The 25,385-nt window shown below is 37.5% G+C and overlaps 1 protein-coding gene across 50 annotated transcripts; it reads left to right on the forward strand.

Moving 5' to 3' along the window:
- Positions 1–4,544: 4,544 nt before the first annotated feature.
- Positions 4,545–25,361, forward strand: zanl (zonadhesin, like). 50 transcript variants are annotated; one of them, XM_052561160.1, is made up of 54 exons: positions 4,545–4,673; positions 5,395–5,420; positions 6,035–6,178; positions 6,402–6,667; positions 7,029–7,113; positions 7,208–7,357; positions 7,458–7,622; positions 7,823–7,923; positions 8,072–8,150; positions 8,267–8,689; positions 8,750–8,809; positions 8,930–9,049; positions 9,110–9,349; positions 9,435–9,628; positions 9,722–9,866; positions 10,061–10,305; positions 10,449–10,597; positions 10,689–10,817; positions 10,912–11,050; positions 11,136–11,277; positions 11,429–11,625; positions 11,723–11,861; positions 12,351–12,467; positions 12,678–12,802; positions 13,122–13,267; positions 13,463–13,606; positions 13,742–13,849; positions 14,020–14,189; positions 14,597–14,799; positions 16,185–16,326; positions 16,460–16,707; positions 16,808–16,985; positions 17,105–17,213; positions 17,323–17,417; positions 17,996–18,172; positions 18,484–18,686; positions 18,878–19,022; positions 19,107–19,348; positions 19,547–19,711; positions 19,814–19,941; positions 20,114–20,385; positions 20,686–20,894; positions 21,560–21,704; positions 21,997–22,244; positions 22,359–22,488; positions 22,592–22,790; positions 22,901–23,062; positions 23,265–23,395; positions 23,577–23,779; positions 23,886–24,021; positions 24,417–24,560; positions 24,681–24,771; positions 24,901–24,953; positions 25,057–25,361. In XM_052561160.1, the coding sequence occupies exons 1-54, from the start codon at positions 4,600–4,602 to the stop codon at positions 25,131–25,133; spliced, it is 8,457 nt and encodes a 2,818-aa protein (XP_052417120.1). In that variant the 5' UTR covers positions 4,545–4,599; the 3' UTR covers positions 25,134–25,361. The 50 variants fall into 50 exon arrangements, with proteins under 50 accessions (XP_052417120.1, XP_052417127.1, XP_052417138.1 ...); XM_052561167.1 differs by having other exon boundaries at positions 8,267–8,629; XM_052561178.1 differs by having other exon boundaries at positions 8,267–8,509.
- The last annotated feature ends 24 nt before the right edge of the window (positions 25,362–25,385 follow it).

The raw sequence follows: 25,385 nt of genomic DNA on the forward strand, positions 1-25,385 counted from the left end.
ACTTCCAGAAAACTACTCTTTGTACAGAACAACCTCCTGGACAGCAACCAATCTGGCTTCAAAAGTGGCCACTCAACTGAGACTGCCCTGCTTTCCGTTACTGAAGCCCTGCGACTGGCAAGAGCAGCTTCAAAATCCTCAGTACTCATCTTACTGGACCTGTCTGCTGCTTTTGACACCGTTAATCACCAGATTCCATTGCCCACCCTCATGCCCACTTGCTACTGGGGTTCCTCAAGGCTCAGTACTTGGACCACTTCTCTTCTCCCTCTACATGACGTCATTAGGATCTGTCAATCAGAAGCATGGCTTTTCTTATCACTGCTACGCTGATGACACTCAAGTCTACTTCTCATTCCAACCAGATGATCCGATGGTAGCTGCTCGCATTTCAGCCTGTCTGAGTGACATTTCTAGCTGGATGGATGACCATCACCTTCAGCTCAACTAAGACAGAACTCCTGGTGGTTCCAGCTAACCCATTGTTTCATCACAACTACTCTATACAGCTGGGTAGAAAGATTAGACCCTTCCTGTCAGTTCTTATGTGTCTTCCTGTCCCAATCTTATGTGCCCTCCAGAAATTTGTGCTCTGCAAGTGAATGACGCCTTGTGGTGCAATCCCAAAATCACTCTCACGAACCTTTTCCTGAACTTTGCCCAGCTGCTGGAATGACCTCCCAATCTCAATTTGTACTCATTTTCAAGAAACATCTAAAGACTCATCTTTTTCGCCAGCACTTAACCAACTAATATTAGCACTTTTCTTGTTATATATATATATATATATATATATATATATATATATATATATATATAGTACAGACCAAAAGTTTGGACACACCTTCTCATTCAAAGAGTTTTTCTTTATTTTCATGACTATGAAAATTGTAGATTCACACTGAAGGCATCAAAACTATGAATTAACACATGTGGAATTATATATGGTATTATATACATAACAAAAAAGTGTGAAACAACTGAAAATATGTCATATTCAAGGTTCTTCAAAGTAGCCACCTTTTGCTTTGATTACTGCTTTGCACACTCTTGCCATTCTCTTGATGAGCTTCAAGAGGTAGTCACCTGAAATGGTCTTCCAACAGTTTTGAAGGAGTTCCCCGAGAGATGCTTAGCACTTGTTGGCCCTTTTGCCTTCACTCTGCGGTCCAGCTCACCCCTAAACCATCTCGATTTGGGTTCAGGTCCGGTGACTGTGGAGGCCAGGTCATCTGGCACAGCACCCCATCACTCTCCTTCTTGCTCAAATAGCCCTTGATGCCTTCAGTGTGACTCTGCAGTCATGAAAATAAAGAAAACTCTTTGAATGAGAAGGTGTGTCCAAACCTTTGGTCAGTACTGTATAATATATATATATATATATATATATATATATATATAAACCTGACTAACTGAGACTTGTCATGACACTTGTATACTGTTGTTGTTCTCTTGTTGGTCTGATAAACACTAAAATGACAGCTTTACACAAAGACTAGACTAAAACTAAAATTAAAACAGGCTGGCAAAAACAACATTATCTAGGTTCATAAAGTTGTTTTAACAATATTAAAATCTATCATTCCACTGTGATGCTGAATAACAGAAAGAGGGTCGACACTGATACAGTTCCCAAATACAGTTGAGAAATGCTTAAATCCAGAGAAATGCTTAAAGTTTGACAGACAGACAGACATTGCTATGCATTTGCTAGGGGTACCTCGGCTGATGCTTGAGTGTTTCTATGCGGTTTCTAGGTACTCTGGGCAGTTGCTAGGGCATTTTTTTAGGGTACATGGAGTGGTTGCTAGGCCAGTTGCTAGGGTACTGGGGTGGTTGCTAGGGTGTTGCTATGCAGAAGCAATGCTGTGCCAACATTCATTTAAATTAGAAAAAACAGAGAATGTGCTTAGACATAGTACAAGCAATACGATATTGGCATTTATTATCTAATGTTTATAATTATGTCTATATTTGAGTAAAAAATTTTATGAAAAAAATGACTACTGACTTGTATAAAATATAATAAAAACAATCAAATGGGGTTTGATGTGAGATTATTATTGAGATTATACACCAATGAGTAACAAAGTGTGGAAGGCAGTTTTGCATAGAATATCTTGGCTACATTTGTAGAACAAACTGAGAATAGCATTCAAAGAACAGCAGGATCTGCATGAAAAAAAATACAGAATTAAATAAGTGATTAATTAAAGGAGTCATTATGTGTGTTAATTTGACTCACTATTGTGGACATAGTGATGGTGTATAAAGGTGATTATTACACCATGGGATTTATCAATAGCAGTAGTGAGGAGGTTTTGGTAAAGTCATGAGGAATCTAAGGAATCTACCATAATCTACCATGGGACAAAGGTTTAAACTATTTTATCAGTGTAGTTTCTTGGGATTAAACAATTTATGTTTTGGTCAGTGAAAATAAAAATCTCTCTACATACAAGAATAGATAAAAAAAATCTGTATTTTAGAAAACATATCTATAAGTAATGCAATAACTAATGAGCATTTATTTTATTTTAATTTAAAATAAAAATTTAATAGAGTAAAACAGTAATATTGTGGAATTTTGTTTCTATTTGTAAAATGTCATTTATTCATGCAATTGTTCAGCCATTGCATTCTTCTGTGAAACATGATTCTTCTGAAGTCTTTCTAATATATTGATTTTGTGCTCATGAAACATTTCTTATTATCAGTGTTGAAAACAGTTGTGCTGCTTAATATATTTAATATGTATAACGGAAACTGTTATACATATTTTACAGGATTCTAAGAAAAAGAACGTTATAAAAAAACAGCATTTACTTTCAATAGAAATCGTTTGAAATAAATGTCTGCACTATAACTTTTGATCATTTAATGCATCCCTGCTGTATAAAGAGTATTATTTCTTTATTATTTACATTTGGTGTTGCATCTTTTAAACCTATGAATATATTACATAAAATTTTTTACATTTAAATTGGGTACAAGGCACACTCCTTACAGTTATTAACAATTAATAACAGTATATCTAAAAATGAACATTACCATATATTCATAAAAGCTGTAAAAATAGTTATTATTATGCATCAGCTAAGCAAACATGGATAGGTTTCAGTTTCAAAATGACATTTCACATTTTGAAACTTGAGCGAAACCTCCTTAAGCCAGATGCACTTGTTAATTAAAGTTTCTCTAAATAAACAGTATTATATTTAACAGCTGAAAAAAATAGTTCATAGCAAAAGTTCAAGATCTTCAGTTTTCATTAACAACTGACAAAACAGCTAATTTCCATTGGGAAGCTACATCACGTATTCAAATGATTCAGTAACTCTTCACAGTAAAGTCATTAACAAACATAATAAAATGCTTAACAGATCAGTAGCATATTCAAATCTGTTAAACATTATATAACATGATGTGTGTTAATGGCGTACTAATCAAGTTATACAGTTCTTATGTAAATGATAATCAAAAGTTTATGAAGAAAAAAGGTTTGAAATGATCTTCTTTATTGTAAGTTTGGCTTGAGTCAAATACTTTAGAATAATTTAGAAAGGGGTTGACCTCTACTCATCAAGTTTTAGTGGTTCACTCTGCTGGGCTGGACCTGATTTGGAATATCATTCACAGGGAGCCTCTTTTTACAGGCATCATAAACATGCATGCCTTATCAGAAAACAGGGTGGAATCACAAAGGTGTGATTTCCATAAATTCTGGTCACAAGACATAAACTAAATTAGCATCAGAAGTACTATTGTGAGCCCTGATTCATTGTCCTAACAAGAATCATTATTTCAGTGAAAAATTATGCTTTTTGAATGCTGTTAACTTGCTTCTGTAAATGGAAATCTGAAAAACCTTAATTTGAATTTAAATATTACTTTAGTGATTTTGCAACTGAATATTCAGGCACACACAGTTTACTGTGGTAATGAAAAACTTAACTTGAGTATGCATTTATTTAACATTTTTCTCTACAAGATAATCACCAAATTGTACAACATAAAACATAAAAAATATCTACAACCTCAATACTGATCCCCCAGGATGATTCCTGACTGGTCTGGCCTCCTTTGAAACATGAAAATTCATTGAAATTATGGACTGCTAATTTTATATATATATCAACTTTTTTTTGTCCTATATTTTCAATATTTGAGATTTGGAGCTTACGTCTACAATGAATTTCTGGTACTATTCAGACTAGTCCCAAAAAAATATATACAAATAAATATTTCTATATATATTAGTATAGTTAATAATAAACCATATGGGGATTCCTGATTTAAGAGCTCACTAAAAAAAGGTCTATGTACTGTATGGGCTGAACTTCAATGCATATTCTGATAAATGTTTCCACCCATAAGACCTAAGACAATGGGGGAACACACCCAGGTCCTATCACAAACAGTTACTGATTCACTAAACTGGTTTTGTAATAAGTTATGTAAAATTATATTCGTGAAAGTGATAAAAAGTGATACATTCTTGCCCTGCCTCACTGACCATGCATCACACGACCCTTTATAAACTCAAACAGCTTTCTCACTTCTGTCTTACTGAACCTAACACCATCCATTAATCCAGACATGGGACACCTGGAGTTAATTCTACTGTTAACATGGATAACAGGTTGCTTTACCATAGACAACAATGCAAATAGGTGAGATGCTCATAATTTAGTAATTTGGTTTAATGATTTAGTAGGAATGTGAATGTAAATCTTATATTGCTATAATTACAGATTCAGAAAAAAATATTTGATAATAGTTTATAATAGCAAAATGTTGTAGCCTACAATTGTATACATATTTATATGTATATATACAAATACATATTGTAAATATATACAAACTAATATTACAAATATATAAACATATATTATAACTATATAAAGGTATATTATAAATAATATTTATACAAACTACATGGTTCAGTAAATAACTGATTATCATTTGCATCACGCATTTAAATAGAGCCACACGTTTCTGACAATTAGTTTTATGAAAACAGGCTAAATTAAAAACTGTAAATGTAAAAGCATGTTAACATATCAGAGTCTTGTTATTTCTTAATTTTATACACAACATTAACGTATTTCCAAGGCATTAATTTACACTTCCTAACAGTTTTTATTCTAAATTTAATTAAGCATTAAGCATCTGACCATAATGATGGAAACAAATGATAAATATTATGACAATGACTACTGTTATGTAACTGAATTACACTCATTTCATGCCTTTTTTTACTGTAGATAAGAAATTAATGTGATTATGCAGCTAATCTAATACTTATCAAGCATGGTAAAATACTGTATAGCCAGCTGTTTCATCTTTTTTTCTGATATTAGTCAAATCATTCCTTTTTTCCTGTTTTTACAGATTTGGAGTGACAGAGAGAGATGCAGGTAAGTAAACTATCATGTAAAATGTAATGAGGACAATAATTAACCAGAAAATTAGTGCTATTGCAAAATTTCTATATTTCAATCATTTATTTTTACTTATTTCTTTTTCAAATATTGAGTAACATTTTAATATAAATACATTGCTACAATATAACCAAGAACTACTATTATAATTTTCAATTACAAAGACTATTATCTTGTCTGTTTTACATTAATGAACACTGGGGACAGACTTTGTTCTGTCACAAAAAAAAAAAGATGCTTGACTTTGTACAAAGTGTTAACGCTTGCAATCAAGCAAGGACACATGTGATTACAAAATTACATGAGAACTGGTTGTAAACGGGTGGAGTATGGTAGGCCCCCGCAAAGCATATCTAAGGTCCATGTCCATTACCAACACATTATGAACATGAAGAGCATTTATTACTGGAAAATTATGCACATAAAAATATTTAAGCATTACATATTTATCATTTTCTAATTCTAGGACTGGTTTTGTTTGAGCATATACTTAAATAAGTAATCTAATGTCAACTAGAAAAAAATTCCTAGTATAGTAAATCTTAGATGGTTTCCACCACTGAAAACTTAAAAGTCTTGTTTTTAAGCAGCGTTGGCCTCTTGTGATTTCAACCAAAATGAAGAACCGTTCTGCAACTTCCAACAAGACACCGCAGATAATGGTGACTGGACGCGTCACACTGGACCCACCCCCACCCCTGGAACTGGGCCCGATGGAGACTATCCGGATGGAAGTGAGTATGAATGCCAAACCACTCACTAAACTGAAGATGCAAAATCACTTGGAAATAATGTTCAAAACTGAACATCATCCACTTACTATAAATGTTTACAAAATGACAGTACACCGACTGATGGCACATGCACTATAAAAAGTTTTGTCAAACAACATATAAAACACTAAAGAACCTTTGTTACTTTCTTGCTCTTATTAAATGTAACCTTTTCCCCCAATAGCTGGCTATTACATATATCATGAGGCAGACAACTCTGTAAATGGACAGAAAATACGCTTTCTCAGCCCAGTTATTAGTAGTGGACCTTCTGAGATCTGTGTACAGTTCTTCTACTACATGTATGGCTCTGACAGCAATAACACCCTGACTGTGTTGGCCAAACGTCCCCACTCTGAGGAACAAATGTGGCAAAAAACTGGAATACAGAGCCCGTCATGGCTTGAAGCCTCTGTCACTGTGCCCATACCAGCAGGACAGACTGCTCAGGTAATTGGGTTTGCTTAAAAACAGTAAAATATTGTGATTAGTACTGACGAAAGTGTTTTTATTATGCTACAGATGTTTGTCATTTGTTCTTCTATAGTTCTCGCACGCCATTTTTTAATTAAATACATATGAGTACAGTCTTGTTATACCTTACTAAATTGCCTTAAAAATTGCTCTAGTATTATGAACTTGAAACTTATAAAATTTCAGTGTGGTCACTTTTTCTTTTGCATCAGTTATTAAAAAACAAAGACAAAGATCACTTCTGAAACTCATGATAAGAGAATGAACTCTGTGAATCTTATACAGTGTGAAAGAAAATTCCCTTTCAGGAAGTTTTAATTTTATTTTTCTCTTCTAGATTGTGTTTCAAGCAAAGCGTGGGCTCTCCTCATCATGTGACACTGCCCTGGATAACATTGTTATCACTGAGGGAGCATGTGCTGGTACTTTATTTTACCCATATTGCATATTAATAATATAAACATTTGATATTAAAATGCAGATTTTATAAAAAACATTCTGTTTGTTTTTATACAGGCTGTATAGCTGGGTGTGATTTTGATGATAATGATAAATGCGGCTGGAAAAATGTGGTACCTAATGATAACATTTTTGGTTGGGAGCTTTGGACTGGACAGACAGAGACACCAGACACTGGCCCTGATGATGACTTCTCCAAACCAGGATGTAAGTCCAATATTCCGCACTGATATTTCAATTATTTTAAGGACTGCTTTCAGTCCTCTTTGCATTCTCTATTTTCTCAAAATGTTTATTTTAAATGCAGTGGGGTCATACCTGTTAATGGACTCCAGCTATAGTATTGAAGGAGAATCCGCTCAGCTCTGGAGTCCCTCTACCTCAGCCTCTGGTTGCCTACAATTGGACTTCCATTACTACATGTATGGCAGTGCCACCAACATGGAGCTAAATGTCTATGCAATCACCAACGGTAAGAGTCACAAGCTGTTCGAACGGGTGACGTTTGAGAGTTTGTTAAAAAACTCTTGTCTGTAGGTTTTAAGGACACTTGTGAAATTACAATTATGAATATGACAATCATATTCACATATACATGCAATGAAACCTAGATGGTCAATGATTTTCAAAAATGTTATTATGCAGAATAATTTCAGAGATTTTTTTTTTTAGGTGGAGCACTTGGATCCCCTATTTTCCGCCTCAGAGGAAATCAAGGTCAGGCCTGGAAGCCTGCAACCGTTCGCTACATTGGTTCAGCTGATTCAGTGGAGGTCAGTTATATTTTCTCATGTAAAAATTTGTGAATGAGCTTTTTATATTTTTTTACATAATGATCTGGCCCATTTGAGCTGCAAAGTAATTTCTATTCATCATAAATATTCCCAAATTTTCACGTTTTTATACTTTTTTATATTACAGTTTGTAATTGTAGGTGTTTATGGTGAAACACACAAGACAGATATTGCAGTTGACAGTGTCTGCGTTACCACTTGTACAGGTAGGTGGCAGACAATATCATTAATGCTACTGTAAGGCTAAAAGTACCAGTTGTCATATAATACATATTATATGAATGATGCACCAGTATATTAATTGTTTTCTTGCTGATTTTAGCAACTCCAACAACACCGAAGCCATCCCCACCCCAACCCACTACACCTAAACCAACGACATCAGGTCCATCATCCCCTAAACCGTCTACACCTCAACCTACTTCACCTAAACCAACGACACCAGGTCCATCTTCACCTAATCCGTCTACACCCCAACCTACTTCACCTAAACCAACGACATCAGGTCCATCATCCCCTAAACCGTCTACACCCCAACCTACTTCACCTAAACCAACGACACCAGGTCCATCTTCACCTAATCCGTCTACACCCCAACCTACTTCACCTAAACCAACGACACCAGGTCCATCATCCCCTAAACCGTCTACACCTCAACCTACTTCACCTAAACCAACGACACCAGGTCCATCTTCACCTAATCCATCTACACCCCAACCTACTTCCCCTAAACCAACGACATCAGGTCCATCATCCCCTAATCCGTCTACACCTCAACCTACTTCACTTAAACCAACGACACCAGGTCCATCATCCCCTAAACCGTCTACACCTCAACCTACTTCACCTAAACCAACGACACCAGGTCCATCATCCCCTAATCCGTCTACACCTCAACCTACTTCACTTAAACCAACGACACCAGGTCCATCATCCCCTAAACCGTCTACACCCCAACCTACTTCACCTAAACCAACAACACCAGGTCCATCATCCCCTAAACCATCTACACCCCAACCTACTTCACCTAAACCAACGACACCAGGTCCATCATCCCCTAAACCGTCTACACCTCAACCTACTTCACCTAAACCAACGACACCAGGTCCATCATCACCTAATCCATCTACACCCCAACCTACTTCACCTAAACCAACAACATCAGGTCCATCATCCCCTAAACCGTCTACACCCCAACCTACTTCACCTAAACCAACGACACCAGGTCCATCATCCCCTAAACCGTCTACACCCCAACCTACTTCACCTAAACCAACGACATCAGGTCCATCATCCCCTAAACCGTCTACACCCCAACCTACTTCACCCAAACCAACAACACCAGGTCCATCAACTCCTAAACCAACAACACCTAAGCCAACTACTCCAGGACCAACACCACCAGGTAAGCTTAACTTGTTCTATATTGATTAGAAATATCAAATTATAACATTTGTTTAGATAAACAAACCATTCTTGTCTTCAAACAGTGATCTGCCCTCCAGACTCTGAGTACATTGATTGTGGCCCAGCCTGTATTCCTACCTGTGCAGAACCCTCCACCAACTGCTCTGGTTCATGTATAAGCGGCTGCTTCTGTAAACCAGGATTTGTTTTCCGTGGGAGACGCTGTGTTCCTATTGAGCAGTGTGGATGTCTGGATGAAGAAAACAATTACTTTGAGGTACAATAGTTTTCATTGTGAAACTGCATTTTTATCCAGCTTTGGGACCTAAAGTTTTGCAGTGAAAAAATCTTGCTCTGTATTTTCAATCAGCCTGGTGAGATCATATTTGGAGATGGCTGTTCCAAGTTGTGTCGCTGTGCTGGCAACTACACCTTCGACTGTGTGGACAACACCTGTGATCCTGTGACAGAAGAATGTCGGGAGGTTGGTGGAGTGTATGGCTGCTACCCTAAAGGTATTTCAGAAAACTGCAACAATCTTCCCTTAACCTATAATTATTTTAATGACAAGCTATCATTTTGAAGTTATCTATTAATACACTCAAATAATATGCTAACTTACAAACATGAGGGTATTTTATACAATCTTCAACTTTAAGCATTCTTGTTTGAATTTTTATATTTGACACCAAGGGATTTTCATTCACAGGAACCTCCACCTGTATTGCCTCTGGTGATCCCCATTATAACACCTTTGATAACCGGCGCTATGACTTCATGGGAAACTGTTCTTACCTGATGTCCGAACGTTGTAACAGCACAGATGTGCCTTACTTCGCTGTATACACAGATAATGAGAATCGCTACAACAATCCTCATATCAGCTATGTAAAAGCAGTTCATGTCCATGCGCTGGGAGTCGTAGTGTCCATTCTGAAAGGAGGAACTGTTCAAGTACGAGAATAGAACAGTTCTTACAATATTAATGATTTACAAACTACAATGTATACAGTATTATTTGTGCACATATACTGCATGACTACATGTAATTTAGTGGCACATTCAAAATGACAATTTAGTTTTCTGACTTTTCTCAGGTCAATAGAACCAATGTGAACATTCCTCTGAGTCCTGTCAGTGGTGTTGACATTTTTATGTCTGGCAAGCATTACACAGTGGCCTTGAACTTTGGAGTAACCATACGTTATGACGGAAACCACTATATGGACATTAAAGTTATCAAGGAGTGAGTGTGGTTCTTATAAATGTATTTTAATGAAAATTTTATAGCTTGATTGACTTTTAAATGTCTCTACATGTTCGTGATCATTTTACAGCTATAAGGACCAACTTTGCGGACTGTGTGGGGATTACAACGGAGACCCTCAGGATGACTTCCAGACCCCAACTGGTGAACTGGTCCAAAGCCCCAATGACTTTGGCCACAGCTGGAACACAGACCCTGAGTAAGGCACTATACGAGGCACATGCTGTTACAGCTAAAAGACGTGTCACTATTAATTCACATCATAGATAACTCACCTCTGATTCTGCCTTCAGGTGTAACAAAACAGATGTTGGCCCATCTCCAGGCTGTACAGATGCTGAGCAGGAGTTGTATGAAGGGCCTGCTTACTGTGGTATAATTTTGAACAGCAATGGCCCATTTGCTGCTTGCCATCCAAAAGTCAACCCCAATGTGAGTGAAATCTAAAAAGTTCACTTGAAATATGCATATTTTAACAATATAACATACTTACAGATCTTGTGTGCCTTGTGTGTAGGGTTTCTTCCAAGATTGTTTGTTTGATGTTTGTGAGCTGGATGGTGCTCAATCTGCTTTGTGTGAAGCAATAGAGTCCTATGTCAATGAATGTCAGGACCGTGGAGTCACAATTGGACCCTGGAGAAACAGCACCTTCTGTCGTACGTCTGAAAAAACATATTCCTTAACCATAAAGTAAAAATAAATAAATAAAAAATAAACACTTAAAAGGCTTGTCCGATTCATCGTACTGTCAAATAGACTGAAGTCACAAAATTATGATTAGCCCTAACATATATTCTCCATCTTCAGCTCTAAAATGCCCACCCAACAGTCACTTTGAATCATGCGCACCAGTTTGCCAGCCTTCCTGCAGTCCATTTCCACCAAGTCAGTGCAGCGGGCCTTGTTCTGAAGGATGTGTTTGTGACCCTGGATATATCCTCAGTGCTGGCCAGTGCGTGAAAGAAGAAACATGTGGTTGCAGCTATAATGGAAATTACTATAAGGTGAGGAAATTGAATTTGATATTATTTAGGACAGAAATGATTTATTATAGTCAATTTAATATTATTTTTATGACTTTTCCTCTCTCCATGGATTTAGCCAGGTGAAGAGTTCTACACTAAGGACTGTGAGCTACTGTGTAAGTGCGCCCCCCCATTTGTTTCCTGTAAAGCTGCTGTCTGTCCACCAATGGAACAATGTGGAGAACAGGGTGGTGTAATTGGGTGTTACCCAAAAGGTGAGCACTCTGGTTAATTCAGCAAGTGTGTTTCCATTCAATTTTCAAACATCCATCCATCCAGTTTCAGTCAGGCTTAAGAAATAATTTCTTCTAAAATAAGTCTATAACTTAATTGCACATATATATATAAATAACATTGCACAAATTACATATATATATATATATATATATATAAATATATATATATATATATATATATATATATATATATATATATATACATATACATATATACATACATATACATATATATAAAGCCGAGTCTTTGTGCAATGGCTCTAAAATGACAGACATGATATGTAGTAACCCTTCTTATATTAGATTAAACATCATGTATAACTGGCTAGAGAGATGGAGACTGTAACTTGACTATGCATGTTTACAATTCACTATTTACAAATAGTGTGCAACATTAAACTATTGTAATTTTTCAAATTCTTTAGAGCTTAAAAAGTTGTTGATCAATCTCTTTCCTCAATCCCACAGAATCTCAAGACTGTATTATCTCTGGTGATCCTCATTATAACACTTTCGATGGCAAATACTACAGCTACATGGGCACTTGCACCTACACTCTGGCCCGCACCTGCCAAAACAACACTGGTAAGAAATGGCCAAGGCCAACTATCCACAATCAGCAGTTACAGAGTACTTTGGTCATCAGATAGGTGTTTGGAGTTACAAACTATTTTATTATTACTATTCATTAAATGTACATTAAATGACCCCAAAATAACTTTAAAAGTAGGCTCAAATAAGAATAAACATACAGCTTTCAAAATAACTTCACTTTCTTCCCTCCTGGGTCTGCAGGCCCCTGGTTCTCCATAGAGGGTAAGAATGAAGAGAGAGGAGTTTCTGGCGTTTCTTACCTGAGGAAACTGTACGTGACTGTTGATGGCATCACTGTGACACTGATGAAAAACAAGAGAACTCTGGTCAGTATCCACAGCAGCTGCATGCCTTTATTAAACCATCAATGAAGTTATTTTTTAATCTTGAGATCTAGGATTGAGATTTAAAGTAAATCTCTCTTAGATTATAATCTCTTGGATTATGTTAATGCATAAGAATAGTTCTGAGACATTCCTCTTATTTCATATATTTTTTCTAGACGGTTCCTAATCTGTTCATAGTATCATTATCCCTTTCCATTTTTTAGTTTTCCAAGAATAATCTTGCCTTTAAAAGTTATTTTTGTCAAAGATAGCATTAGCCTTCAATCCAACTTTGGTTTTACCTCTTCCACACACTCAGGTGAATGGACTCAGGGTGTCTCTCCCTCACTCCCCATCTCCACTCATTTCGGTGTCTCTTGCTGGACATTATGTAATCCTCACAACTCCGTTTGGCCTGGGGGTGCAGTGGGACGGCAACCATTATGTCAAGATCTCAGTTCCTAGGTAAAGAAAATGTAAAAAAAAAAAATCCTACTGGAATATATACACAGTACTGACCGTATTTTGCAGAAACCACTAAGACACACAATGATTGTTAAGGGTTATAGGTTATAAGTAAATTCAAGAAGAAAAATCAAAAAGCATCTATTGGAAAATTAATATCTTTAGATTAATCTCTTTTTTTTCTCTTTTTATCAGTTCCTACTATGACCAGATGTGTGGCCTATGCGGAGACTACGATGGAAACCCCAATAATGATTTCACTAAGCCGGATGGCTCCCAAACCGACAGCTCCAATCAGTTTGGTGACAGCTGGCAAACTGATGAGGATGAGGATGCAACGTCAGTATTTCTTACTTTTCTTAATGTTATCAACCACACAACAGGCAGGGCAATGTTTTAAGACTATTCTTAAGATTTTAAGACTGACCTCAAATTCTCAGGTATGTCTTGATAATGACAATGTCATGATTTCAGGTGCAAGCCGGACCCCGGGCCTCAACCACCATGCGATCCTAAGCTGGAGGGTGTGGTGTCAAACCCAGAGAACTGTGGAAGAATAAATGACACAAACGGAGCATTTAGGTTAGGACTTACCAAACTTTGACATTTTCTGCTAATAAACAATCTTGAATCCTTCCATTTGAAATGAATCATCACAAATATGTTTGCTCTGTTATTCATACTGATTCTAACCTGAGACAATGAAGAACTTCATGTGATTAATCATTGCACACTTTCTCTCACATTCACAGGGACTGCATAAATGTGGTGGACCCCTTGCCTTTCTTCCTGAGCTGTGTGTTTGATATGTGCCATTATCAGGGTCTGCAGCAGGTCCTTTGTGACCAGCTTCAGGCTTACACTGATGTTTGCCTGAGTGCAGGTGCTCCTGTCTATCAGTGGAGGGAACCAGACTTCTGCCGTGAGTCATTCTCTCACATATTCTCTCATATTGCATAAGGTGTAGGGATCCAGAAATGGTTTGAGCATATAATAAAGCAGCAAATTATGGCATCTTACATCCATGCAAGAATCACATTTCACATTCCCAGTGGCAAGCCTGTTTTCAGCTCCCTCTAATGCACAATATAAATTATTGAAGTGAATGCAGTTCAGATCAGGAGGTTAGAATAAAAAAAAAGCTAGAGCTGAACACTTACTTTAACTTTAGCCTTATTGTTTTTATTATTCATGGGGCTTTTATGCCTTTAATGGCCAAGGCAGAGAAGATGGGAATGCCATCACAGAGAGATGGTACACATCTACATAATGTATCCCCACTTTAACCATATTTCCAGAATTTAATGCCGTTTTTCTATTTTTCTTCAGCTCTGGAATGCCCTCCAAACAGCCACTACTCCATATGTGTGAGCTCCTGTCCGGAGACATGTCTGGGTATCAATGGACCATCGGGCTGCAGTGAGAAGTGTGTTGAAGGCTGTGATTGTGACAGTGGCTTTATCCTCAGTGACAACAAATGTGTTCCTCTTAAAGACTGCGGCTGTGTGGACTCCTCAGGCTCCTACCATCCAGTGAGTTTAACACCAGGGCTGAACTGTGGGGTTCTGGGGCCAGAGAAAATGTTTGGATTAAAAATATTCAAAGAACCACTCCAAACAAGAGTAAACTAAAAACACCCATTTCTTTTAGTTCACCTAAATAGCCTTTTGACAAATAAATTATTTAAGGCTGAAGGAAACTTTATATAGCTTATACCTTTTCACTCTATGACTTCTTCAGGCCTGTTTTCTAAGTTAGTCATCATTCTTCTTGCACGAAAAATGACAACCCTTACGAAAGGAAAATATATTTACCAATATATTTCTTAAAATATATTGTGATATATTGTAATATATTATTTACCCTTTTATTTTCTAATATTTTATAATATATTGATGATACATATATTATATAATATATTGCAAAATATACAAATGATTGCCGCTTTCAATATATTGCAATATATAGGAAAAAAATAAATATATATAAGAATATATGCTAATATATTACATGATATTTTCCAATATACTGCAATATATTTTTGTTTCATAAGAGAAACACGATGTCTGACATCCAAAAGTGCCTTAAACATGTCTTACATTGTTGGTTCCCTGTCTTGTTATGTACATTAAGCAATAAAAAAAAAAAAAGTGCCTTAAACACTAAACAGCAAAAACACCAACTCAAATAGCCAAACAACAAGCTCTTCCATGACTTACCTTTTGTGTTTCTGTCGAACGTGACCACGTTTGACCAAACTGAAGGTAAAGTTCAAGCACCGCGGCGTGAATAAATTATGCAAATGAATCTAATTCTTTAATATTTATTGTTTTACAGTTTTGTACTTTATTTGTGCTGCTGTTGTCGTTTATCACTTTCAGACAGTTTGTCACTTTCAGTTATTTGTCACGTAGTGATTATTCAAAGCGCATGTTTTAACTTTATCATAGAGTGTGCTTTTATGCTTGAATCTCGTTAATGCCTGTCTGACTTGAAATCGTTTTCGGTGAGCATTCATTCATTCATTCATTTGCTATAACAGTAATTAAAATAGATGGTTATATCGGACAAATTATTATAAAGGATAATAAAACATTCATCGAATCTATATTTTATAACGATTCGGTTGAGTTAAATGTTTTATTAAGTCCCCACACAACACAACGTGACGTTTTTGTCGCCAACTACTGGACGAAAGAGGGACCCGTACGAAGCAATGCATGAATCTTTGGGTAAAAAGATTTAAATGAGTCCAATTCACTGCAATAAATCAACCTTCAATGTAGCGTCTGTATCACATATACGATTGCTTAAAACACAGTGCCGAATTTTAACAAAGTGCTAATGTTTAAAAATAGGAGAAATGTGCTAGACTTGTGAATTTCTAACACGTTCCTATCAATGTGGCCATATTCAGGTAAATGAGAGCTGGTATCTGGAGGGCTGTACACAGAAGTGTGCATGTGAGGGTGGAGGAAATATTCACTGTTACAACACCAGCTGTCTTCCTACTGAGAGCTGCCAACTTCAAGATGGAGACTATGGCTGCAAACCACTTGGTAACAAATATAATACTAGTTTACACAGTTTAGTTTTTATATCTTATCATATACAAATATGCAGTTCTGCACAAACTGTTGACACATGGAACTAAAAGTTTATCTGTCCATTTTTTATCTCTTTCTCTTTCAGGTACAGGCATTTGCTCAGTTTCTGGCGACCCTCATTATAACACTTTTGATGATAAAGTACATCACTTCATGGGTGCCTGTTCTTACACTCTCACTAAGCCCTGTAATGAGACCTCAGGCTTGCCATACTTTTCTGTGGAGACACAGAACGAGCACAGAGACAATAATAAGAAAGTGTCTTATGTAAGATCTGTCATCATCAATGTGCATGACACAACCGTCATTTTGAGCAAGGGGCGCAAGGTTCAGGTAATGGACATTTCCAAGATTTGAGAGACATACAGAACAGATTACAGGAGATTAGAACAGCAGTCCATTCTTGTGCTTACCTTATTTGTACTTCCTGCAGATGAATGGAGTTCAGGTCACTGTGCCTGTCACGCTGTCAAATGGTGTTAAGATCTTCCTAAGTGGAAAATTTGTTGTGCTTGAGACAGACTTCGGATTGCGTGTCCGTTTTGATGGAAACCATCATGCAGATGTCACCTTGCCTTCCTCCTACAGTGGACTGTTATGTGGACTCTGTGGTAAGCACTGCAAGTTCAGATATCTAACTAACTGATGGATATATTCAAAAAGCTATTTTATACTGAAACTAACCAAATAATAATTTGACATGAGTCATTTTAATAATAATATTTTACAGGAAACTATAATGGTAATCCTAATGATGACAACATCAAGTCAAATGGAATGCAAACAGACAGCACCAATGAGCTTGGAGAAAGCTGGCAGGTTCCTGACGACAGACCAGAGTAAGTGAAAGCATATTTAATCGTCCACTGCACCAATTTTGTTTCTAAATATACACTTTTTTTTATCATTGAAGCTTTAATCATTCATGCCTGTTGTTATCTTGCACAGTTGTACTCATGGTGGAGGAGACATTGAATGTGATGAGAAGATTGAGAGTGAAGCACAGAAGCTTACTAGCTGTGGCATGATCACAGATCCCAATGGTGAGACACAATACCTCATACAAACATACATGTAAAAAGGTCACTGAATAAAAAAAAAACATAAAAAGGTTTGTCATAATTAGAAATGGTTGTGTTTTTTATTTTATTTGCTTAATAATTTCAAATCAGCATATGCTAGAGTTTTTGTTTACAGGATGTAATAATTAAACATTCTTTCGGGTCTTTGTGTCACATTTCTTAATAACCTATAATTACTCGTATAGGTTTCCATCACATCCACAATGGATTTTTTGTTGTATTTATAAATATTGTCTTTTACTAATATCAGAGTCAGCATTTGCATTTGCAAATGTTATTTCACCTTCTTCATGCATTCATTAGAATAAATCATGTTTATGTTAGAATGCAAGAATCAATCTAGTTTGACTACAATCATTGTAATACATTTTCGAATGTATGTTACCTATCACTTGAAGAGTAAAGGGTTAATGTACAAGAAGCCTCATTTCACTCTATTTATGACTATATTCCAGCACATCTGTTTAGTGCACTGAGCTTCTCTGCTTTATAGATACACAACACCTGTTTTATGCACCATTAAATCATTCTTTTCTCAGGAATCTTCAAGCCATGTCATGCGGTGGTGCCTCCCAGTCCTTACTTTGAGAACTGTGTCTTTGATCAGTGTGGCACTGGTGGCGCCACAGTGGCACTGTGCCAAGCTATTCAAAGCTATGCTGACCTGTGCGCTCAAGCTGGGGTGCCAATTAACTGGAGGAATAACACCTTCTGCCGTAAGTGTTTGAGCCCTACAGACATTCTGTAAAGCGCCATTTAAACCTGCAATTAACTGTATCCTGGTAACCTTTTAAAGACTCTACCTTTGTAGTGTGCAGCCTTCAATTAGGCAGTGATCAATGAGTGTAGTGTGTCTCTTTAATTCCTAAATTGGCTGTTATACTTATATGTTTCTCCGTCTCTGCCCATAGTCACATTTCTTGTCCATCCTTTTTCTCTTTTCTAAATGTTTTCATTCATTTCGTCTCTTCTGTCCCATTGCATTGGTTCGTTTAACACCACTCTTTTACTTTTCTATTTCTTCCAGCTATTAAATGTCCGGTTGGCAGTCACTATGAGCCATGTGGTTCAGCCTGTCCAGCCAGCTGTCAGGACCCTGGATCTGAAGGCAGCTGTTTTGAGCCCTGTGTTGAGGGATGTGTGTGTGACCCTGGTTTTGTCCTCAGCGGGGACAAGTGTGTGCCCTTCAGCGAGTGTGGATGCACTGACAAAGACAACAACTATAGGCCTGTGAGTTCTTGAGAAGTCTGAATGAAACTTCTGTTTTCACATTTTAAATAATTTCTTACAAATTTAAAAACAATTCAGTTCACATTTTTGTGAATAAAGGTGTAGTTTAATTATGCATGGATTCATTTCTATTTTAGCATTGTCCCTTTGTCCGTTTCAATTATTAATGCGTATCTATTTGATTTTTTTAGGTTGGAGACAGCTGGTTCACGAAAGATGATTGCACAGAGCGCTGTGTTTGTTCACCTTTCAATACAGTGACATGCGAGGCATGGCAATGTGGTCCCGCTCAGGAATGTAAGGTCAATGATGGTGAACTAGGCTGTGTGAACACAGGTAATGTGCTACATAATCTTCTTATCTCTTTTTTATGTTTCTGGCTGTCTCTGTTTGACACATGCTTATTGATCTTCTTTGCAGGAGTGGGCATTTGTCACATTGCTGGTGATCCTCACTACTACACTTTTGATGGCATCATGCACACCTACATGGGTACCTGCACTTACACGCTGGTGGCGATATGCAACACCTCTATGGTGACACCCTTCACTATTGTGGCCAAGAACGAAGAGCGTGGCCAACCAGAAGCTTCGTATGTTCGCTCTGTGACTGTCTACCTGCCCACTACCAACATCACCATCAGCAAGAATGGCAGAGTACTGGTGAGAGCCTGAGAACAAAGAAGGAAGAGATGCAATCGTGACTTTGACTAGGCTGCATTTGCATGTCTTCTTCTGATTAGACATCATGAATAGGAATATAACAGTTGTTTAATATCATAGATGAGATTCTATGTACTTAGTGATATGATTGTTCTAAATCTCTGGCTTGTGCTCATATTTGCTATGCCCTTCGACTAGATGAATGAACGCAGGATAAAGACCCCCTATGACATCAGTTCAGCCAATGCACGGGTGTTCACCAGTGGAGTAAACACCGTACTGGACACTGACTTCGGCCTGATTGTGAAGTTTGATGGAGTGCACCATATTGAAATCACAGTGCCTGGAGACTATTTCAACAAGGTTGGAAACTACACAAAAAATAAAGCTAGAACATCACCCTACTTGACAGGGGTGGGCAATATACTGGTAGACATGATTAACAGGTAGAAATTTGTCTTACAGGTATGTGGAATGTGTGGTAACTACAACGGAGATTCCTCTGATGACAACTTGATGCCTGATGGGAAACCAGCCAAAAATGACACTGAACTTGGTAACAGCTGGAAGGCAGAGGGAGACAGTGATCCTGGGTGAGTGTTACATGGTTTAGTCCCTCTCCATAATTCAGAAATAAACAAAAATCGAAAGATGGATGCATTATAGATGCCCTTATGATACATATGAATTTGATTGAAAAATCAGTAGTTTCACTCGTCTTAATTCTTTCTTGTGTTCATTAATGCCTCGTTTCTCCATCTGCAGGTGCAAACCTGATGAACGGCCTGATGACAAACCCAACTGCAACAAGAATGAAGAAGAGATCTACAAGTCGCAGTGTGCGGCATCTATCCTGTCTGATCTCTTCAAGCCCTGTCACTCTCTCATTCCTCCAGAATCTTTCCTGGGGAACTGCATCTATGACATGTGCGAGTATGACGGCATGCAGTCGACTCTGTGCGATAACATTGAAGCTTACGCCCAGGCCTGTCATAGCGCTGGAGTCACGATCAGCTGGAGAAACAGCAGCTTCTGTCGTAAGTGAAAGAGAAAGAGGGAAGAAAAGACTAGGAGATGTGCTGAGAATGTTATGCTGAGCTGGGTGACAGAAGGAAGAAGAATTCAGCTAGGATTGTAAAGATCAGAAAAGAGCAGAACTGTGATGTTGAGAAAATGATGCATTTATGAGATTCTTTACCGATAATCTCTAGGTTATAAATAAATATTAATGAATATCTATGCATATTTAGAAGGAAGAAATGGCCTCTGAATATGTCAGAGAATCATTGTCATTCAAAACCAATGCATCAAACCTCTTTATGTACTTCAATTTCCAGCTCTCCCGTGCCCACCAAACAGTCACTATTCTGAGTGCACAGCTCCTTGTCCTCCAACTTGTGCCGATCTCTTCCCCGTATTCTGCCCATTACCGCCTAATAGTTGTGTCGAAGGCTGCCAGTGCAATGGAGGTTTTGTGCTAAGTGATGGCAAGTGTGTTCCTCTCTCAAGCTGTGGATGTGTTGACAGCAGCGGAGAGTATCATGATGTGAGTAAAGTTGCTAGAACTGCATATTGATTCTACTACTTTTTTGAAAGAAATTTTATTCAGCAAGGAACCATTAATTGATCAAAAGTGATAGTAAAATACTATGGTGTTACAAAATATTTATATTTCGAATAAATGCTGTTTATATTTTATATTCTTCAAAGAATCCTGAAAAAAGACATTGAGCAGCACGGCTGCTTGGATGATAATAAATGTCTCTTAAGCACATGATCTGTTCAGAATCAATATACTGATATATTGGAATGATTTCTGAACGGATCATATGAATACGAATATGAATATGAATATGAATACTGCTGAAAATTCAGCTTTGTTATCACAGTAATTCATCAAAATAGAAGTTATTGTAAATTGTCATTTTACTCTTATGATCAAATAATTGTGGTGTTGAACATAAGAGACGACTTTCTAACGTTTAAACATCTTACCGACTCTAAACTTTTGAATGGTAGTCTATGTTATAAAGACTGGTTTTCTTTAACTCTATTTATCCGATTCAACTCTTTATTGAAATAATTTTCAATATTAACGAATAATGGCAAAGACATGATACATAAAGAATATGTTATAAAAAGGTGCTGTAAAGATGACAGTGCTTTTATTTCATATCAAAAGATTTAACAATACTGCCTGCCATATTTCAGGTGGGAGATTCATGGATAAGTGACCACTGTGAACAGAGGTGCAGCTGCAGCCTTGGAGGAGTGCTGTCCTGCACATCCTTTGAATGCAATGACAACTCGATCTGTGATCTTGACAGCAATGGAGACCGTTACTGCAAACCTGAGAGTGAGTTCAGGACAGTTGTGTAGTGAGAAATATTAAGAATGAGGGAACAATGACATCAACCGGCTTAACTCGAACCATCAGAGCAACCAGAAATTCATATTTACTCTACATGAAAGACAAAAGTTTGCAACTTTTTACACATTTTATCTTAGCAAGGACTACTTCAAGTTTTTGGGGTTTTAATGCAGCCTGTGGCCATCTAAAGAAATGTAAATGTTTAAGCCTTGAAGCAGGTTAGTCTTAATGTTCACCTCATGAATTAACTAACTCAAACTTCTTTTACTTCTCATAGAATTCGATGACTGCAATATTGCTGGGGACCCTCACTATCATACCTTTGACGGATACAATCACCACTACCAGGGAGCGTATACCTATGTGTTAACTCAGAACACCACTCTGCCCAGCTCCCTCACCCCTTTCATAGTCCGCGGCAAAAACCAGCGGCAGGGAGGCATCAGCCGGGTGTCACTCCTGCGCGAGGTCTATGTGGACGTGTACGGCATTTCTGTTCGCATGCAGCAGAAGAAGAAAGTCCTGGTGAGGGATTCATGGGACATGTAGCCAATTCTAATAGTTGTATCTATGAGACCTCATATATGGACCATAATACCATAGTATCATTAATGTCTTCGCGTTTTTTTTCTCCATCAGGTTGATGGAGAAAAGGTTGGTCTACCGTTCAGTCCTGTACGTGGAGTTAACATCAAAACAAAGTCTCGCTATGTGATGCTCACAACTGACTTTGGCCTTTCTGTGCGCTTTGATGGCAATGCTCAAGCAGGTAGCTCAAATCTCACACCCACACAATTATCAAGGACTTTTTTAGGCACATCTTTGCATATTTTGTAAAGCATGTGATCTCACGCTCTTCTTTTTCCCTAAAGTGGTGAGTCTACCAAGTGTATACAGATCTCGTGTGCTCGGTCTGTGCGGTAATTATGATGGAAACAACCGTAACGAGTACACAAAACCAGACGGCAAAGTTACCCGCAACCTCAATGAGTTTGGAGACAGCTGGAAGGTGACTGACAGACAGGCAGGTCTTCGTACCACATCAATACCAATGAGGGTGCACCTACACAAGTACGGACAACTCTGAGTATCTGTTATGATATGCATTATAAATCAAATGGGTTGAAATAAATAGTCTGACATAGTCCTACCCCTAAATATCCTGTCTTCTTTATTATTAGGCGTGAAGTGGAGGCCGATCCAGATTCAGGGTTTGATACGACAGGCTGCACAAATGCTCTGCTGGAGGAGCTGAATGGGAATAAAATGTGTGGGGCTCTCAGTGACCCTGCTGGTCCTTTCACTGCCTGTCATGCTGTGATCGCTCCGGATGTCTTCCAAGAGTGAGTAACGTGTGAATGTGTTTAGGGTGTGTGTATTCTAGTGACAAGTATGAGTTCACTTTAATGAGTTAATGCTAAGTGGGTGTGTGGACTATGTACAAGAGCATGTGTATGCTTGCGCGTTTGAATGAGATAAGCCTGTGATATGCAGGTGTTGGTACGGATGTGCCGTCATTTACAACCGTGTGTGTTTGCATTGCAGGGATTGTGTGTTTGACCTGTGTGCTGAACAGGGCAGTGAAGAGCTGCGCTGTGAAAATTACGCCGTCTACGCTCGGGCTTGCCAAGATCTGGGTGTCGCACTAGGGCCGTGGAGACAAGAACTGAATTGTGGTATGACAAATTAAATATTTATAGAATATTTAGATTAAAATAATGGTTCCCACAAAAATTTAAAGCGGCACAACAATGGTAATAAGAAGAAATTTCTCTGAGCACAAAATCAGCATATAAGAATGATTACTGAAGGATCATGGGACACTAAACAAAGTAACTGTGTGTGTTTGTGATTTAGGTCTGCAGTGTGGGCCCAACAGCACTTACTCCTCCTGTATGACTCCATGCCCGGCGTCCTGTGCAGATTTGGCAGCTCCCTCTGAGTGTGAGCAAACACATTGTGTGGAGGGTTGTCAGTGCGCCTCCGGCTTTGTCCTGAGTGACCAAGACTGTGTGCCTTACAGCGAGTGTGGATGCAAGTACCTCGATCGCTACTATCAGGTGAGCCTTTTGATGCTTGTCAAATACTGCAGGTTAAAGGTTATGATGTCGAAGGAATTGCACAAGACATATCTGATCATGTTTCTCTGTACCTTTCTACACGCAGTTAAAGGAGACATTTGTGACAGAGGACTGTTCACAGAGTTGTGAATGTTCTACCACTGGTGCTGTGTGTCGAGCAAAGGGCTGTGGAGAAAACGAGATCTGCACGGTGTACGACACCAAACGAGACTGTTATAAATGTGAGCTATTTCTGACTCAAAATATATTTGAGAAATAATGCATAGCTTGCAGAGTTTTCCTAGTCTAGGAATGATACAGAATTGGATATCATATGGTAAAGTTAATTATAACTATGGAAGCTCATTTCTGCCATGGGATAAAAATAATAGCAAAATGATCTCACAAATCAGCATTTTTTTCCAGAATTCTGAGTTTATATCTTGCAATTTCTGTGTGAGTCCATGCTTTCTTTATTTACTCAAAATTTGCTCAGATTTAAAAAAAAAAAAAGAAGACAGAATTGTGAGACATGTGTGTGTATATATATATATATCTATATCATGGTGGAAACAAGCTTTCATATATTACAGATGTTTCAGATAAGTAATAAACTTTTGCCCTCTTTTTCTCTCAGCGAGTCCATGTTTGAGCTCACCCTGTCAGAATGATGGTACCTGTGTAAATAAACCAGATGGTTCTGGTTATACCTGCACATGCACTGAAGGTTTTGAGGGCACAAACTGTGAGCTCTTAAAAATCCCCTCTGATGGAGGCCTAGGTATGTGAATGTGAACGGACTGTATTCATTAATATTCATTTTTGATCTAATCTAAAAAATGAAACCATATACTGTATGCCAGTCATATGAAACAGGTTTTTCCTGCTTGCTGTTTTGTAGGTCAAACAGCTATTATCTTGATCGGAGTCCTTGTGCCGCTTGGCGTCATCCTCATAGTCACAGCAACTGTGTGCATTTACAAAAAGTGCAGGTAAATTGTATTAAAATCACTGTATTGTAAAAAAAATCTAAAACTTACCAAGCCAAGTATTCACTTGCAATCATTTGAAACATTGTGGTTTTAAAGGCAACTAACGATTGTTAATCTCTTTTTACACAGCCACAAAAAGATGAGTTACGATACAATTAAATTTGAGCTGAACAAAAAGACAGGTATGTGGTAAATGATTATAATACTTTTTTTCTTAAAAAAAAAAAAAAAAAAAAGAATGTATAATGTGAGCTGTGATTTGAGCATTTCTAAATTTGTCCACAGATCATTCTTATAAAACTCTTGATGAGAGTAAGAAGCAGGGAACACAGAACAGTGGAATGAAGGCTACTACATTCTGAAGCAAAACCTCCATTTTTAGACGATGATTTCTGGACGAGAGTTTGTTTATATTTATTCATTTTAAACGTCTTTGTGGAATATGTGAACTAACTGTCAAAACCTTTCCGTTACTTATTTGTAAACTTCATTGTAAATTTTGATATAAGCCGTGTTTTGATTTGGGGAATGAGTGCATTTATTAAATGCCTGTGAGCATCTGACATTAAATAAATTCTATTTTCTTCATACATATTTTTTTTCATATCTTAAAT

Source organism: Carassius gibelio, chromosome B7 (genome assembly GCF_023724105.1).
Source record: "Carassius gibelio isolate Cgi1373 ecotype wild population from Czech Republic chromosome B7, carGib1.2-hapl.c, whole genome shotgun sequence".
Lineage (NCBI taxonomy): Eukaryota > Metazoa > Chordata > Actinopteri > Cypriniformes > Cyprinidae > Carassius > Carassius gibelio.

Coding starts and splice junctions, on each gene's coding strand:
- zanl (XM_052561147.1), top strand. CDS start 4,600: ATGGGACACCTGGAGTTAATTCTACTGTTAACATGGATAACAGGTTGC. Junction 8,151..8,266: donor CTGCGTTACCACTTGTACAG/GTAGGTGGCAGA, acceptor TGCTGATTTTAG/CAACTCCAACAACACCGAAG. Junction 11,862..12,350: donor AATTGGGTGTTACCCAAAAG/GTGAGCACTCTG, acceptor TCAATCCCACAG/AATCTCAAGACTGTATTATC.